Source organism: Tyto alba, unplaced genomic scaffold (genome assembly GCF_018691265.1).
Source record: "Tyto alba isolate M040663 unplaced genomic scaffold, T.alba_DEE_v4.0 Super-Scaffold_10, whole genome shotgun sequence".
NCBI lineage: Eukaryota > Metazoa > Chordata > Aves > Strigiformes > Tytonidae > Tyto > Tyto alba.
In genome coordinates, this window is record NW_024881262.1 from 11,919,211 (window position 1) to 11,936,834 (window position 17,624).

General features: G+C 64.4%; 1 protein-coding gene across 1 annotated transcript; it reads right to left on the reverse strand.

The window, feature by feature from the left end:
* Nucleotides 1-9,582: 9,582 nt before the first annotated feature.
* On the reverse strand, nt 9,583-16,558 carry LOC122153972 (basic proline-rich protein-like). Its single transcript, XM_042798610.1, has 2 exons — nt 10,343-16,558; nt 9,583-10,247 (listed from the first exon to the last, which is right to left on the reverse strand). Exons 1-2 carry the CDS (start codon nt 10,867-10,869, stop codon nt 9,623-9,625), a joined length of 1,152 nt encoding a protein of 383 aa, XP_042654544.1. The 5' UTR covers nt 10,870-16,558; the 3' UTR covers nt 9,583-9,622.
* Between the last annotated feature and the right edge of the window lie 1,066 nt (nt 16,559-17,624).

Sequence of the window (17,624 nt, forward strand, 5' to 3'; positions counted from 1 at the left end):
CATCCCCCCCCCCCCCCCCAGCCTGGTGCTGCCCTGGGTGTTCCTCCTCCCTGCTGCAAATGGGGAACTTCTGCCTAGCAGTAAGTGGGTATGTGGGGCGCACCCCGTGGGGATGTTCCCGTGACGTGGTGGTCCCCTGCATGTTTTGGGACCACCAGCAGGATCTGGGCTCTCATTCTGACCACAAACAGGACATTCCTGGTCTTGCGGTTATAAAGGGAAGCTTGAAAACGGACCTGAGGGTGAAAAGAAAAGGAGCCCCTTGGGCTGGTGCTTTCTCCCAGGGGTTAGAAGACAGCCGTGGTGGTGGGACTTGGCATGGTGCTTTCCAGCGTCTCCTCAACCAGAATTCACTTCTTTCCCCAGCTGTAATAGCAATTTCTCTCTGAAAAACACCCCTGCTGCCCCTGTCACCCTTGGCCCTGCCATGCACCCAGGTGGCAGGACACGGTCCCTGCCCCACTGCAACAGCTGCTCCTTCCTACTGCCCTCCCTCCACCCCTGCTCTGCACTGATGCCCCAGGCTCCCAGTTGCACTGGTGGATATTAGGATTGTAGCTCTTGGCCAGCTTGCCTCCCTTGCAGCTTGGGGTGCTCGATCAGGCTCCGGAGGCTGGGAGTGCTCACACACTACCTCCCTTCACCCACAGGCACCCTCTCCCCATTTCTCTCTCCAGCCTTGGCTGTGGGTCAGGGTTTGCTGCTGTTCTGCCCCAGAGGAGGGACCCCAAGCTCCAGTGCTTTTCTAGCGCTCAGGGTTGACCCCCCCAAATAATAGTTCTCTACTTGCAGACCCCCATTAGCTCTGCTCTCCACGCCTGCTGGCCACCCCACAGGATCTCAGCAGTGGGACAGCCACCCGCCACCCAGCCCACTCCCACGGCAGCACGCAGGGAGCCCTCACCGCCGCCGTGTGACCTTTCTTGCGGCCCGGTGGTTATTAATCCGAGCTCAACAGGCAACTCCTCTTGGTGAACAGGCCAAGGGCCTTGAGGGGTGGAGGGGAATTGAGGGTAGGGAAGAAGGAGCAGCTCCCGGCCGGATCCAAAACTGGGGGAGAGATGCAAGGAGAGCTGAACATCGCGTTGCAGCAGGCAGATGCACAGGAGAGCAGCTGGCAGGGGGAAAGGTGACCCTGGTCCCCAGGGCCATCACTCGGCCATGTGCTGGGGGATGTGGCTCTCCTCTGCTCCCAGCTGCTTCTGCAGGAGGCTGACACGCAGCATCCTTCCAGACGCATCCCGCCAGCACAGGGCACGGGCAGGCCAGCCGGTTCATTGCGATGCTGAACTCCTTCGCAGGGAGGGGATGGAGAAGGGAACTGAATATTTAATGCCAGCAAAGTGCCTTAACGCCGGTGGCTGGAAGGCACCAGAGAGGGGATGGGAGCCGTGATCGGAGTACTGCTCACGGCGTGCAGCTCGCGTGGGGCAGGATGGCACCGGTGCACCTGTCGTGCTCTCTGTCCTGGCTTTTTGGCCCCTCTGCTGATGAAGGCATGGGTTGCTGGCCCTGCTTGGCACCCAGCAAGAGCACCACGGGGTGCGGGGTGGGAGTGGGGGCTCATGCATGCAAAAGCAGAGGCTGTGAGGCTGAGGATGGCACCGGGCTCTGGCCCTAGCCTGTTTGCAGGTGAGCTGTGCCCTGCACTGCTGCTTGGCTTGATTTCTCCTTGGAGGGCTACAGGGGCAGGGGAGCAATACAAGCCCTATGTGGGGGGGAGATGTTTTGGTAGCATCCAGCTTTAAAGATTGGGTGCTGCGGAAAGCCAGGGAGAGCTGAGAAAGGCTTATGTGCAGCAGGAGACAGAAGAGACAGGGGTGTCATCGCCGGAACGAGATAAACCTGAACGGGGAAACGGAATCAAAAGCGGGTGGAAGATGAGCAAAGGAGCCAGGAACCGCGCCTGCAGCAGGGTTTCGGGGGGCAGGATGAGGGCCTTGTGGGCAGGTCCCCGGGCCGTGGCGGGGAGGACTGGGCAGGGGCTGGGAGCAGCATCGCAGCTGCCTCCCGCCATTCCCCGGCCTCGCACGCTCTCCAGTGCTGCCTGCTCCCTCCTCTTCCTCCTCTTCCTCTTCCCGGCAGCGGCTGGGAGCCACCTCCAGCCCGGCCCCCCCGCGGGTACCGGGGAGCAGGACGGGGCAGCGGAGATCCCACACTGCCCTCCTGCCCCACCACCCCACCACCCCCCCCCGCCAGGTCCCGATACTGGTTTCTGTGGGATCAGGAGCGAGGGGGCGCGGGAGGGACCCCACTCTTAGCACCCCACTCTGCCCGCGGACCCTGCTGCCTGTCCCCACGGGGGTGACGGGGCCAGCCTGCCCACGGGTCAGGGCTCTTCTCCCCTCCGTGCACCTTCCTCTCCGGATGGGGGGCACAGCGCCCTCCCCCCCTAAAAACAGCACCCCTCACTGGTTGCCTCCCCCCCCCCCCCCCAAGTGCCCGTGTTGGCTGCCGCCGGGACAGCACCGCGGGGCGGGGGGATTGGGGGCTCAAGGCTGCTGCTTCTGGAGGGGAGGGGGGGTGTCGGAACAACCTTTGCAGCACCCCAAATCGTGCGTGGGGTGTCATTCCCTCAGCTGCCTCCCCTTGGGGGTGCACACACGCTCTGACACGCGCACCTCACACTGAGCCCTTGCTCGCACACCGGGGAGGAAACAGGGGGGCACAGCCCGGACACACTGTGTGTGCCCCCCACACTCACGCATACACACGCACCACCACGCACACCCCCTGAGCCACACACAGACTCCCACGTACACCCCCCCCTCCATGCTCATGTGCACGCTCACACACCCTCTTGCTGCCCCCCCCCTACCCCAGCCTGACACACGCATGTGCACAGAGCCAGGTGAGCATCACAGTGCTGTGCGCGCAGACACACGTGCGCTGTCTCATGCGAGCACCCGTGGTGCCGTGTGTGCCGGCCGTCGTGTGTGCGTGTACCCGTGTGCCGACCGTCACACGTCGGCAGCGTCCCACGCGCGGAATGCGTGCACAGCGTCACACGCGTGCACAGCGTCACGCGGGTAGAATGCGCACGCAGTCGCACGCGCGCAGTGCCGCATGCGCAGCACGCGCGCCCGGTGTCACACGGGTGCCCCCTCACATGCGCAGACTGCCGTGGGGGGCAGACACGTGTGCGCTGCCACCCATGGGTGCCCGGCTGGGTGTGCCAACTGCCGCATGTCACCGCACGCCCCCCCCCCGTGTGCACGCGTGCTCCCGTGTGCGCCGTCACGTGTGCGCAACCTCTCACACGGGTGCCCAGGCCATGTGCACGCACGGCCACGCACACGCACTGTGCACACGCGGCACCTCCCTTGCACACTTGCTGTGACCCTCGGGGACCACCGCGGTCCCAGGGCAGTGCCCCGAGCCGGGCTGCGGTGCAGAGGCAGGATGAGACCCGGGTGGGTGGGGGGACGGAAGGGCTGGGGTGAGGAGGGCCAGCAGCACAGCCCCCCCCCCCCCCCCCCCCCGGGTTGCTTCCACCAGGCTGAGGCTGGAACAAACTCATCACACGTGGGCACAAGCCAGGCCTGAAATAACACGCCTCCTCAAATACAACTCGGACATGGCGAGGGATGGCCGTGGCGCGGGAGGGGCCGGGGGACACGCGTGTCCCCGGGGCACGGGGCGTGTGGAGGCTCTTTGTTCCTCCCGCCGCTGGTCCTCCATGATGTGGAGAGGGCGCGGGCGAGGCCGGAGCTGCGAAATGGCGGCCGGGGGGGGGGGGGGGGGAAGGGGGAAGGGGGGGGGGCGGGGATCGCGGGGAGGAGGAGGAGGAGGCGGGGAAGGCCGGGCGCCCTCCCCGCGCACGCCGCCGCGCACACAAAAGGCTGCAGGGAAAACACGGAGGGCAGTGGGGCGTCGTGCGGAGCGGCCTCCCCGGGGTTCCCCCCCTCCCGGTACCGGGATGTCCCGTTCTTACCCCCCCCCCCCCCCCCCCCTCCGAGCCAGCACCCGGGGGCTCACCCCGGTCCCGCGGCGGAGCCGCCCCGTCCCGCATAGGTGTGTGAGTTCCCCCCTCGCGGCACACTACACGCGTGGGGGGGGGGGGGGTGAGCAGGGGGGCCTGGGACATCCCCGAGTGAGGGATTGGGGCGGGGGGGGGGGCGTGAATTGGGGCTGGGGCAAGGCGGCGCGGGGGGGGGGGGGGGGCGATCCGGGAGCGGATGGATGGATGGATGGGGGGGGGGGGGGGGGTTGCCCCATTGCCCCAACCGGTGCTGGCAGAGCACCCCCCCACCCTCCCCCACCCCCCCAGCTCTTATCTCTGGGCGTATCCCTTGGCCCCCCCCCAAAGTGGGAAAGAAGGATGCCCAGCTGGCCGTTGTCCCCTGCCCGGCGCGACGGCTGGGCGAGCAGAACCAGGGACGGGGTCTGGCTGGCTGTGCTGGTCCCGGTGGGCACCGCGGTTCCCGTGCCCCGCGTGGGTCCGTCCCGCTGGGGAGGGCTGCGGGCCCGGCACCGGGACACGATCGTGCCCGCACGTGCCCTGGGCCTCTCCCGGGACAAAGCGGTGCTCCAGCAGGCAGGGAAAGCCCAGCAAGTCCGGGCACAAAGCAGCTTTGTGCCGGGCTCTTTGTCTGAAGGGGCGCGATGGCTCTTTCTTGAGTGGCCAAAAAAAAGCACCCCATGGATGGCACCCCGTGGGCGACGTGCCCCCTCCCAGCTCTGGGTAAGGAGGACGCACGTTGCCCCAGAGGTTGGTCCCTTTGCTTTTTGGGATGGGGCCCTTCGTGGGGGGAGAGGCTGGTGGCGGGGAGGGAGGGGACCCGCCGAGCAGGGAAGCCTGGGTCTCCCGGCAGGTCTGGCCTCCTCGGCAGGTTGGGCCGGTTTGGAGGAGCTGCAGGGCCAGGGAGGCTCCTGGGCGGCCCCCCCCCGAGCCTCACACCCCATCTGATGGCAGCTCACGGCACCCACAGCAGGGAGCTGGTGGGGTGGTTGAGAGTGACCCACGCACGTGGGGCAGACTGGCAGGAGGGGTGTGGGGACCGAGGTCCATATAGCTGGGAAGGGGATGGGCCAGAAGTCGTGACTTTCACCCCGCCTTAGTCACCTCCTTCATCTGTGCTGCGTCCACGTGTGGTGAGTTTGTTCAGGTCTCAGCCTCATGGAAATGAAGGTGGGGGCTAGGGTGCAGCGCGCACCCCACGCATGTGGGACTGAATCGAGCAACTTCTGCTCTAGGCAGGTTTGGAGTTGCTGCAGGCTGGGGGCCACTGGCACCAAAAAATGCCACGTGTGGCTAAGCCACTGACAATGCTGGACACGGTAGGGAGGAGGGGCGAGCTGCCCACCCCCCCAGACCACCTACAGACCCCGCAGCTTCCCCAAGCTCTGCTTGCTTCCCTTCCACGAGGGCACTCCCTGCAGCAAAGCTCCCTCCTCCAGTGCCACCGAGGGGCTGACCCACCACCCCGATCATCTCCATAGACAGTGTTGGCACTGGCTTATGTCACCGTGGCTGTCACCCTCCCCTGGCTGTGGTGGGGGGCTCTGCCTGGCTGGAGAGGCCAAGCGCCCGTGGGCCAGCACCGGCCGATGTCATCACCCCTCTGAGAGGAATGTCCCCCCTCCATGTCACTCTGCAGGGTGCGGGTTTGGGTCCCCAAAAGGTGACATGGAAGCAGGGCACCCTCTGCCGGTGCCTGGGCACAGCACACGCCAGCCCACACACACGCTGCCCACCCACACGCTCCCACACCCACTCACGGTGGGGCCCCCGTGCGCTTGTGCACGCACACGTGTGTGCACCCCCGCTGCCTGTTGTGCACGTGCACACGCACGTAGGCACAACCCCCCCCCGTGGAAACGCTGCACACCTCCGTGTTTGCACACCCACACGTGGGTGCACGGGGCCGCGGGCGCACGTGGGTGGGTGTGCAGTCGAGCCCACGGTCGTGCACAGAGGCACGGGGTGAGTGCAAGGCTCGGTGGGACGCCTGGACCCACGCGTGGGCCGTGTGTGTGTGCACACATAAACACGCGGGGCGATGCTGTGTGCACGTGGGCAAACGGTGCCAGCGCCTGCCAAATTTCAGGGGATCAGAACTGGACCGGGATTTTATTTCTTGCGCTCATCAAGGCTTTCAGCTCTGCCACAGCTTCCCTGGGGGGACCTTGGTCATGTCACTTAACCCTTCGCATCCCCTCCTGCTTGGCCCTGGACAGGGACTGTGGTTGGGGTGACCACAGGCACACAGCTAGACACACACCTCCCAGATCCCCTCAGCTGGGGTCAGCCCCCCTACCATCGTGGGCACTGGGTGTGCACACACACCCCCCCCGTGTACCCCACAGCCCCAGTCCTTCACGACCCACAGTGTTTTGGGGTAATAAAAGTACCATTTGAGGGTGTTTACAACTTTTATTTTAAAATCCCTTTCCAAGATCATTTTCGGGGCTGTGAGCCAGGCTGGAAGCGCACGTGCGAGTCTCTTGCAGGTAGGGTGGGGAGTTAAAAAAACCCACAGCCAAAAAGTGGGGGCTGCCTTGGGCCCTGAAAACCGCCTTTGACCGCGCTGGCCCCCAAAGCCAGGAAGCCCAAGGGTCAGTGGGATCACCCATGTTTTGGGGAGCAGGGAGGCATTGAGCCAATGGGGTCCCCACTATGTCACCCCTGCACCCACAGGCGCTGGGGCAGCTACGTGGGTGCTCCCACCCCCTCTCCCCGCCAGACCCAGGACCCTGCAGACGCCGACGGGCTTGGAGTTGGCTAAAATGGAAACAGAAAAAAAAAAAAAAAAAAAAAAGAAAAAAGACAACCAAAAAAAGCCTGGGAAGCCATCCAAAACTGCTTAGTGTTAATTAATTCGTACCCGCGACGTGATCTACCCTCAGCCCCAGAACATCCTAACATAGTCACGGCCGCGGCCGCCCGCCCCAGCCCGGCTGCTGGCCACTGCCTTATTTTAGGGAGGAGACAGTGTGGCCGCCCTCCTGGCCCTTGAACGCAAATTGCTGTTTCCCACTGGGAAGGTTTCCAGTGGGTGCTGGGGGCTTTGGGACACGGGTGGTTTGAGGGTGGTCAGCCATCCCGGTGTGCTCAGCCCTGGCTATGGGGCTGCAGCCCTGGTTATGGGGCTCTGCTTGCCCTATGGCAGCCTGCCAGCTCCCCGAAAAACCACCCCAAAAACCCCGTGAGGGTTGGAGCAGCAGAGCGGTGGGGCTGCGCTGGAACACCCCATCACCCCTGGGAGGTGGGATGGGGTCCTGCTCACCCCTTTGCCACCCCACGAGGTGGGTTGAGGGCACAGATTTGCCGGCTCTGGCAGGCGTCCGGCACCGACACCTTCCTTGAGGGCAGAGCAGAGCGACCTCACCTCCCCATGTCCCACCACCACTGCTACCCCGAAATCCCCTTCCCCTGCTCATACACCCTGTTCCCCTGCGATGGAATGAGGGGGCCGGGCACAGCACCCCAGCTTGGCCCTCGCCACGGGGTGCGAAGCGGCTTTTTCTGCCTCTGCCTGCTCCTGCCCGGCTATTTTTATCCCTGGCAGGGGCTTTTATCCCTGGAGCCGCGGCCGCCAGCGGGTCTGGGGGGCGAGGGCTGGGGCCGTGCTGGGCAATCCAGGCACTGCTCAGGGTCTGGCTCTCTGCCATAAGGGAGCAAGAGGATGTCCTGGTGTCATGGGGGTTGGGGACATCGATGCCACCCTGCAGAGTTTGCTCCATAAATCCCCAGCTACTGGAGTCCCGGGATGGGGGAAAGTGAAACCAACCCCGAGCCTGGCTGTGGGAGAGGCAATCCCCCGTAAGCGGGAGCGGGACAGGCTCCGGGGACACCAGTTACTGATTTTGAGGACTGGGGTGGGAGGGAGGGAGGGGGAGGCAGGGGCGAGGGGAGCAGGCAGCGCCGTGACTCAGCCGGGGGTGGCAGCGGGTGAGGTGTTTTTGTTTAGTTTCTAACGTTACGGTTTCCACAGCACCGGGAAGCAGCCCCAGGGGGCCCAGCAGCACCGAGGGTGGGATGGGGCAGCAGCCGGACGGGAGAAGCCGCTCTGCTGCTAACGCCACAACAGCTAAAAATACTGTGGGCTATTGTCACCAGCAACAAAGCAGCGGGTGTATTTTTAGAATTATCTTCGCTGCCATCGGCTCCGCGGCCCTCCCGGGAAGCGCTGGTGCCCACTCCACCCAGGCACTGCCCTCTGGAGAGCCGGGCAGAGCCTCCCACCCGCCCCTGGGCGCAGCCCCTGCAGCCACTGTGCCTCAGTTTCCCTCCCGTGCGCTGTGTTATGGTGTCACCCCCCCATCCTGCTGCTGTCATCCGACTCTCTCCACCCCACAAATGGCCTTGAGCTGCCCCACGCGTCCCCTGCATGTCCACGGTGTCCTCTGCCCCTAATGAGTGCCTGGGGATTGTGGCTCACAGGGCAGCCGTCTCCACCCGGGCAGCTCCAGTCCAGCCCAGGCAGTGGGAAGGAGTGTGCAGAGACCCAATGCAATGAGTTGACCGAGTGTTACCAGGAGACTGGTGACGGTCCCTCCTCCCTGCCGGGGCACCAGCCCTCCTCCTCCTCTGCTTATTCCCGCAGGCAGAGCCAAGTGAGGCTGCAAAGCCACCCGGTCCAGCCCTGCTCAGCAGGGAGCTGTCATTGCTCGCCCCGGGTGAAACGAGTTGGCGCGGTCTCAGCGCAGTGGCCGGGCGGCCAGGGAGGCAGCAGGGAGGGCTGTGCCAGGCTGTGCGGGCTCTGCCAGCAGCTGGGCACAGCCCCAGTCCCAAAGCACCAGGATAACACTGGATTTGTGCAGATTTCCCCATCAAAACAGGGTGGGAGGGAGGTTCAACTTGCCTTTTCCCTGCCAGAGCAGCTCGGCTTTCCGTCCTTCCGGCGAGTCCTTCTTTGACATGGAGAGCAGATCGGGGAGCCTTGTCCTCAACAGCTCTGGGGCAGGAACGGGGTGGCAGCGATGACCCAGAGCTGGGCTCGGGAGGTGGGTGGCCGGAGACAGGTTGGATCCGCGGGTGGGCTGCGGCTGCCCGCGGGCGCTTTGCCGGGCAGGGGGCACAGCCAAAGCAAGCAGTGAGCCCGTCTGGTTGCACTTGGATTTCACAGCGCAGCCCTAATCTGGGGCTGCTGCAGCCCCGCGGTGATCCCTCCCCACCCAGCCGGCTGCATCCCCCATCGCCCGTGTAGGACGCTTGGCTCACAGCAGCACAGGGTAACTCACCCAAGGCCAAGCAGGAAGGACTGGTCACCCCTTCTCTCTGCTCCCCAAGTACCTGCTGCTCCCCCCCAGTCCTCAGGACAGTCCCAGTATGTCCCTTACTGCACACCAGGAAACCCTGCTGGTTTGCACAGAGCAGGGGTGGCTCTGCACCCCTCTCCCCTGCCCCGTGCTCCCTTGGCATCCCGCCCCACTCTCAGCTTGGGGTCCTGCTTGCTCCAACTGCAGAGCCCCAGGGAGAGCAGCCTCTCCCCGCAGCACAGATGGTCGGGGGGTGTGTGTGTGTCCCTATTGCACAGGGAAAGGGAAGTGAAACCTGCTTCAGAGGAACAGGGAGTCCCCCTTCCCCGGGGGGGGGGGGACACACACACAGATGGGACTGTGCCTCTACGGTTGGACTGAATGCTGCTGATGGGGTGGGGGGGTGGGGTGGGGGGTATCATCTACACAGCGGGGAGGGGCACCCTGCCAGCAGCACCCCTGGAAGCAGAGATGGAAGGGTGGGTGGAAGAAAGGGGTCTGGTAAGAGCAGAGCCGTGCACGTAGATGCTCTGGAGTGGAGACCGGGGATACAGGAGACAGCAACACCCAGGGAAGAAAAGGCGCGGGGGGGGGGGGGGGGGGGGGGGCACAGACCTCGCAGGAGCAGAGATTTGGGGCAAGTGAGGGAGGGTTGCTGCGAGAGGGGGGGATGAGCACGCATCCCCCACTGCAGAAAGGATTGGGGGGGGAGGAAGGGAGGAGGGGAAGGATCGGGGTCCTTCCCCAGCTGCAGTCCCGGTCCCCGTTCCCCCCGGCAGCGGGGCGGGGAGCACGCAGCCCCCCCGGCCGGGCCCCGCGGTGGCGGCCCGGGGGAGCGGGAGGCAGCGGCGCAGGGCGGGGAGGAGCGGAGAGCGGCGGCACCGAGACCGGCTCCGGCAGCCCCGGCACTGGCACCGCGGTGGGTCGGTACCCGGTGGGCTCCGGCGGCTCCGGTACCCCTGGGCGGCTCCGGTACCCCTGGGAGGCTCCGGTACCTCTGGGCGGCTCCGGTACCCCTGGGAGGCTCCGGTACCCCTGGGCGGCTCCGGTACCCCTGGGAGGCTCCGGTACCCCTGGGAGCTCCGGTACCCCTGGGCGGCTCCGGTACCTCTGGGCGGCTCCGGTACGCCTGGGCGGCTCCGGTACCCCTGGGAGGCTCCGGTGCCCCGGCGCAGGGCAGAGGCGAAAGAAGCAGCGGCCGCAGCCAGGCAAGCGGACGGGGGTGGCCGGGCCGGGGCTCAGCTCCCCTCTCCCCCGGCATCCCCCACCCGCGCCCCCACCGAGGGCAACGGGGCAACATCGGGGGAACTGGCGGGGGGGTTGAATCCCCGGGGGGGCAGGGGGTGCATGCAACCCCCTTGCCGGGTGGGGGCCGGATCCGGGATTTGTAAAGAACAAAGGACCGGGGGGGGGCGGATGGGGGGGGCGGTGTGTGTGTGGAAAAATACCGGCAGGAGGGGTGGGTGGTTCGGCTGCAAACCGGGCTGGGGGTGACAGTGTGTCGTGCAAGGGCTGGGGGCTATCAGGGCACCCTGCCCGCAGCATCCCCCCCGCCCCCGGTCTGGGGGGTCTGCTCGGATCTGGGGGCTCTGCAGGAGAGAAGGGTTGCGGCCATCTCGATGGGTGGGGGTGAGGGGACTTTGCCCGCCCCCCGCCCATAGCCATCCTACCGCAGTTTTAGAGTACAGGAGGGGCTGCAGGATTTGCACATGGATTAGGGGGTGCAGAATGCCCGGAGTGCAGCAGGGAGGGGTGAACGTGTGTGTTGGCATGGGGGGTGCCATGCACGGGCTTTGCGGCTCTGTACGAGGTGGGTTTAGGGGGGTTGTGCTTGTAAAGGAAGGTGGGGGGGGTGACAATGGGGAAAAAGGGTGGCTGGGAGGGCAGATGGGGGGCTTTGTGAGGCTGGCATCGCCCCCTCTCTGTACTGGCAGCAGACATGCCGCCTGTGCTTGCTCGCACAATCCGCCCGCCGCTCTGCCGGCCGGCTCTCCCGCTCTGCACCCCAGTGCCCTCGCCGTGAACCTGGAGATGGGGGGACTCGGGGGGGAGCAGGGGCTGTGCTGCGCAGGCACCGAGGCTGCGGAGGACCTGCATTAGGGCAGTGCTTCCCCTTACGTGATCTCGGCTGCGTGACCGAGTCTCGCAGAAGGAGATATTTATAGTGCTGCTCCACTAGCCCGAGGTTTGCACGGCCTGGAACGGGGCTGGCAGCTGCCGCCCCGCACACACCCCCCAACCCCCCAACCCCCCCCCCCCCCCGAGGCCTCTGGGTGCAGCTGAGCCGTTTCCCCCGTGGGGCCGGGGTGGGTGGGTGGGTGGGAGCCCGTGGTGTTAAATGGGTTGCATGCGAGGCGCTGGGGCTGGCTGCCAGACTACACGTCCCGGCGTGCTCTGCTGCCTGCGTGCTGGGTGCTGCAGAGGCCTCGCAGCGAGGGTGCAGGGAGCAGCTTTTTTCCTTTGGCCTGAATCAGGCCGGCTCTGGCAAAGGAGGATGGCATGGTGCAAGGATGAGGACAAGGGGAGAGGCCACGTTTTGGCTTTGCCGCGAGGGACAGATTGGCCAGAGCTATTGCAGCCTGCGGGAGAAGGTGAGAAGACAGGCTGGACTACATGTCTAGGAGTGTTTGCCGCATGCTTTTGTCACTGTGGCTCCAACCACCACGTGTCCCCAGGCCCCAGCAAAGGGAAATGGGAGGTCTGGGAACTGCCCTAAGTTGATCCATGCCACTCCACGCTCTGTGTCTGGAGCAGCCGTCTCTTGGGTCCTCCCAGAGCCACCAGCACATGGAGATGGCCAGAGCCAGAGCCATGCTTCCTCTTTGTGTCATGGTCCTACAGACTTGGTCCTCTCCTGACCAGACATCTGCTCTGCTGATGTCTCCAGGCTCTTCCCTCCCCTGGCACGATGCCCCACAGTATGTGGGGTTGCCCCTGTGCGTGCCCCAGCTCCTCTCCCCCCCCCCCCCCCCGATCCGCACGGTTTGCACGTGCCAGCCAGATGCCGTCACTCTGCTGCCATCCCCACCCTATCCCGGACTCTTTCTCCCTCCTTTTTAACCCCTCCACCCTAGAAATGGTGGCAGCAGACCGACGGATGTTTTCCACCCTCCTACCACACTCGCTGGGTGGGTGGTATCTGCGCGCCTTTGGGTGGGGGGGAGGAGTGGGGCAGGGCGAGGCGGGAGTGGGAGATCAGGGCAAGGGATAAAGCCAGGCCTATTTTTATCCTGCAAAGTAATTACCAGAGCTTTCCAATCCTTAATCTGCCGAGCACCCCGGTGCGATTGGATCCCTCCCCGAGCCTGGCAACAATTCTCCCATCACACGTCTCCTGCGTCAAAGCCCCATAAACTCCCACACTTGGGCTCACACTGGGATACATGTGCTGTGGAGCTGCTGGCACATCTGCCCCCCACCCCTAGCAGCCCCCAGCCCAGGAACAGGGATGGGGACTCCATTTGGGACCCTGGTTTGCAGCTGGAATGGGGGATCTAATGCCAAACCCGGCGGGGCAGGATGCAGCTGTGCAGCCCAGGCCAGCTTGCTCAACTGCTGTGGACATTTCTGTCCCTGCACCTTGGCAGGAGCTGGAGGGTAGATTTGGGTCCCGACCCTGTGAACACACTAAATCCATGTTTTCCCCTACCGCTGTCTCCCAGGGGTTTTTGGCTGAGGTGGTGGCCCACACAGCATCCTCCAGCACCCATCCAGCTCAGCTTCCCGCTGACACTGCCAGGGTCCGGGATGCCGCTCCCGGCAGCGTGTGGGGTGGCTCTGGACGGCAGTGCCAAGTCTCGGCTGGCACCTTTCCTGGCCTCTCCCCGTCCTGTCGCTGTGCCAGGGGCTTGCTGAAGAACCTGTTCCATAGCTCCCGCCGTGGAGGAGGAAATGACGGGCGGTATTTGTGGCAACACCTTTCATCCCAGGGCTGGGGGACTGCTTTGCCCCTGCCTGCCTGCAGCCGGCTCCCGGGTGGAGCACGGGAGCTCATCAGCGTGAGGATGGAGGCATGGGCTTGGGATGGCTCTCACCCTCCTCGACCCACCCCATAGCTGGTGCCTACCAGCTCCCCAGCATCTCGCCCCAAAGTCGGGCTGGGCTGTTCATCCCGGCTCCATGGCGGGGGGGGGGAGGGATTTTTACGCCACAATTCATCCACTCAGGACCCTGTGGAGTTCACAACACCCTTGCCAAATATTTGGGAGTATCCCTTGGTCCATCTCAGTGCACAGCAGCAGGCACAAAGTAAATTTGGCAGTGTACCAGACGCAGTGCCCCCAAAATGCTGCTGTTCCACAGCAGGACCCGATGTCTGGGATTGTGGAGAATGAGCCAGCATCCCCAGGTGACCCCATCAGTGTCCCTTCCCCCTGCCTGGCAGGGACCTGGCAGGCTGGGAAACCACCCTGGCTGCCACCCTGCCAGAGCTGATGGCCATAAAAGGCCCTGAAATGGAGGAGCTGGGCGGGGGGCCGGGCTGCTTCTCTAGCCGGAGCGGGATTGTCCTGTCTGCCCACGTGGGCCAGGCTTGCCAGGATGTGGGAATGGGGGTCTGGATGGGGGAGAACAGTCCCAGCAGCCCGGAGTGGGGTCGGGAGCTTGGGGCACACTGTGCTCCTGTCCATGTCCCCCTTCATCCTGGGGGAGTGTGTTTGGGCTGTGCCCCGAGACACCAGGGATCTGCATCGCCTCCCACGGCAGGCTTGAAGAGGGGATAAAGCTGCCTTTTCATCGGGCACCTGAGCTGTGGGGTGGCGGGGGCCGGGGGGGCCGGGGGGCATGCAGTGGGCTTCCCTGCTGGCCCCCCGCTGCCTCTCTGCAGACAATGGCTGCCCTTTGTTGGGGTTTTACGCACGCAGCCCCCTTCCCCGCGGCCCAGCTGGTGACATTTTACCACCTCCACATTCACATGGGGATTCAAAGGGCACAGATGCACCGTGAAACCACAAAGCACAGCCTCCCCCCCACCGCCGCTCCCCCTCCCAAGCGCCTCAGCATCCCCAGGGAGGCAGGGCTGGGATGCACGGCTGGGATGCACGCAGGGGGAACCTCCCTCTGGGGCTATTTCAAGGGCGACCTGCCAGCCCCTGGGGCTCCCTCCAACCTCCTGCCCTTCCCTGGCCATCAGCCCTCCATCCCTTTGTGACCTTGTCAAGGTCCTTCTCCCCCATCCCTGGCCCAAAGGTCAACACCAGGCATGGTGATGTCCCAACGCCAGACACCCACTGATGGGAGATAAAGGGAAGCAGTGTGGACACCATTGCCAGACTGGTGACTCTTGACCTTTTGGAGTTGGAGCCGTGTGGGTGGTACCCACCTCTGCCCCGCAGGCACCCGGCTGCCAGAGCAATGCCAGAGCAATGCCAGAGCAATGCCAGAGCAATGCCAGAGCAATGCCAGGCAGGTTGGCAGCACCAGCTCTCGCATCGCCCCGAGCTCCTGGGTGTAGCCAGTCTGTGAGTGTAGCTGGTCTGTGGGATACGCAGTGACCTCCATCCCTTTGGAGAGGTCCCAGCATTCAGGCATCCACCTCCTGCCCCTTCCCTCCCACTCCCAGACCTCCGGGGGCTTTCCCTCAAGTTACTGGGCCAGCAGCTCAGTTCCTCCCAACTGGTCATTGCCTCCACAGGGACCTTGGGAAAACAGCCTGTAAACAGACGGTTGGAGAGCGTGAGTCACAGCGACCGAGAGGGAAATAAATGCACGAGGGGAATTTGCAGCGTGCATTGGGTCATGGGGATGAATCCCAGCCTCTCCCAGTGAGCGGCTAGGATGTAGGTGTTCTGTGGAGCTGGCTGTCCTAGGCAGAGGTGGTTATTCCACTGAGAGGACTGTGTCCAGGCAAGCTGTAAAATGGACATCTAGCCCTCTCTCCACTAAAAGCATCCCCAGATCCATTCTGCTTTCGTCCCAAGGGATGAGCAGTCACCGCCCCGGAGGTGGCTGTGTCTCAGCGCGCAGCACCCTGCCCCTACAGCCGTGCAGATCTCTTCCCTGCTGAAAGTCACCCCGCCGGGGTTATTTTTGGCTGGCAGTGGGGCCGGAGGAGCTGGCTCTCTCCCAGCCGCTGCAGCGCACCCTGTTTGGGATTACATCTTGCGTGGTGGGTAGCGCCTGGGTGAACAGGCTGCCTCCAGCATCCCCTCTCCCTGCTGCCAAATACCTGCCAGCTCCTTCGCCTGCCCGTGTCTAAAGCAAGAGTGCTATCTAGTGGTTAATCCCACTGGGGACGCCAGTGATACTGGGGATTAATTTCTGCAAAGGCCTCCAGTGACACCAGTCGCCTCTATGAGGGTAGCTTTACCATCCCAGTTTGGGGACTGGTGAGAGAGGGTGAGAGGTTTATCCAGGGTCTGTAAAAGCTGCTTTTTTCCCTGGCCTCGCTTGAGGCTGGAGGGACATCCAGGGCTCGGAACCACAGGAGGGGGTGCGTGGGGCCTGGGAAGGTGTTGGCCAGGGGAGGGGGTGCCCACATTAGGGTGGGAGGAGGCTGCACCTTACAGGGGGTGAAGGGTGGCACGTGTTTGCTGGGAAGGGGTGTGGGGAGCAGGAAGCATCTTCACGGCAGATGGTTCATCCAGGACATGCTCCCACCCGCCCGCACCCTGAGGACCACCCAGCTTAAACCTTTCCGTGCTTCTCCTCCAAGGGCCACCATGTCCCCCACGGTGTGTCAAACCCACCCCCTGCCCCCCTCCCCAGCAGGGCGGGGGGAGCCGTGTCCGGGTTAGTGCCCTCTGCCCAGGTAAGGTCGGGGGGTTTTTGGGGTGGGGAGGGAGGATGCACTGCCCCTTTTTACCCCCCTCAAGCCCCTGTGAGGGCCGGCCGGGGCTCTTCTCCTTCTCCCACCCCCCTGCGGTTGGCTGCAGCGGGGCCCGGTGGCTGACGTCACTAAAATATGCTGATTTATGTGCGTTAACCCTTTTCCCGCGGGGCTCGGGGGCTCCTGGGGAGGCGGCGGCTGCGGGGGGGGATCCCGCCGCTGCCCCGGCCCCCCCCCCCCGCCCCCAATCTGGGGTCCCCCCGCGAACGGCCCCCGCCTCCCTCCCAGCCCCGTGGGTTGCCGTGGGAACCGGGTCGGGCTTCTGATGTCACTGGGACGGTTGCTACGCGACCGGTCCACTCGCCCGTCCCCGCGTGAGGTCACTGTCGCCATGGCGATGGGCCGGTGCGGCGGGAAGGGGGGGGGGGGGGGGGGATGCGGGGCCTCCCGGGGGGCGGGAGGGGCGGTCCCCCCCTCCCGGCACGGAGCGTGGGGACCGGCACAGCGCGGGGGTGTGGTGTGTCCTCCCACGGGAACAGCAAAAGCTTTGCCTTAAAACAGTGGGGAAAAAAAAAAAAAAAAAAGGAAAATAAAGCTTTTTTTTTTTTTTTTTTTGGCTCGTCCTGAGTTATTATTTTTAGAAATCCTGGTGGAAAAGCTGCCCACGTCGGGAACGTCCTCTCATTCCACGGGAAACGCACTTCCCCGTGGAAACGGGCAGCGGTGGCACTGGGCTCTGTGGAGCAGGGCACGGGTGGGCCGGGGCGGGCTGGGGGCGATGGGGCTCGCCAGGGTGGCGTCGGCCATGCACCGGTGCTAAAGCTGCAGCCCAATTTTCACTCTGGTCCCAGTCCCCGTAGCTGCTGGGGGGCCATGGGTTTTACATTTCCCCCAGCTTGGATTCCCGCTGGAGGCGATTTATTCCTAAGCCCTCACATCTGCTTCGTGGAAAGCGATGGAGCCGCTCCTTCCGAGGCACAAATCCCAGCTCCCCTCCTGCCACCGGCTCTGGGACCCCAGCCGGGCCAGCCAGGGTCACAGCCAGGTGGCTTCGCTCCGCTGGGCCACTGCAGGCAGCCCCGCTCGCTGCCCCTTTTCCCTGGGGACCTCTCCGCCGTGCCAACCCCGAAGCTGCCCGCTCCGGTGATCCCGCTGGCCACAAAGCCACAAGGATTAGCAGCTTCCTCCGACCAGGGATTTAGCCAAAGCTACTTAGTGAGAGCCACACGGCGCAGGCAGTGGCCAGCTTGCTTGTATGGAGGGAGATGGGGAAACCCAGGATATGTGCCCTGAGTCCTCCTAAGGATGCTGAGTGGGAAAGCAGTTGCCCGGGGTTAATAGCTCAGCATCTCTGGGTGAAACCGTGGGTTCAGCCAACCTGGGTGTCCTGCGGTATCTGCTTTCACTCCAGAGAGCCTCCGTGTTATTTCCAAAGCCTTGTAGAGACCTTTGAGCCAAATCGTGGTTCTGTGCAGGCAAGACGGAGGGATGGGGAAAGGGCAGACCTCGCTCACAGGGCGCTGCCAGTCGGGATGTAGAACAAGAGCTGGCAGATGGAGGCGGGCAGACGGAGGAGTGTGAGGGTGGGCTGAGACACTATTTTCTATGACGGGCTCTTGGCTCACTGCTGGTTAAACAGCTGCTGAGATTGTTG

What these genes read in the sequence shown, in the direction of transcription:
- LOC122153972 (XM_042798610.1), bottom strand. Translation starts at nt 10,869, where the DNA reads ATGGCTATGGGCGGGGGGCGGGCAAAGTCCCCTCACCCCCACCCATCG. An exon ending in AGCCTCCCAGGGGTACCGGA is followed by an intron (nt 10,248 to 10,342) that starts GCCGCCCAGGCG and finishes GGGGTACCGGAG; the next exon opens with CCGCCCAGGGGTACCGGAGC.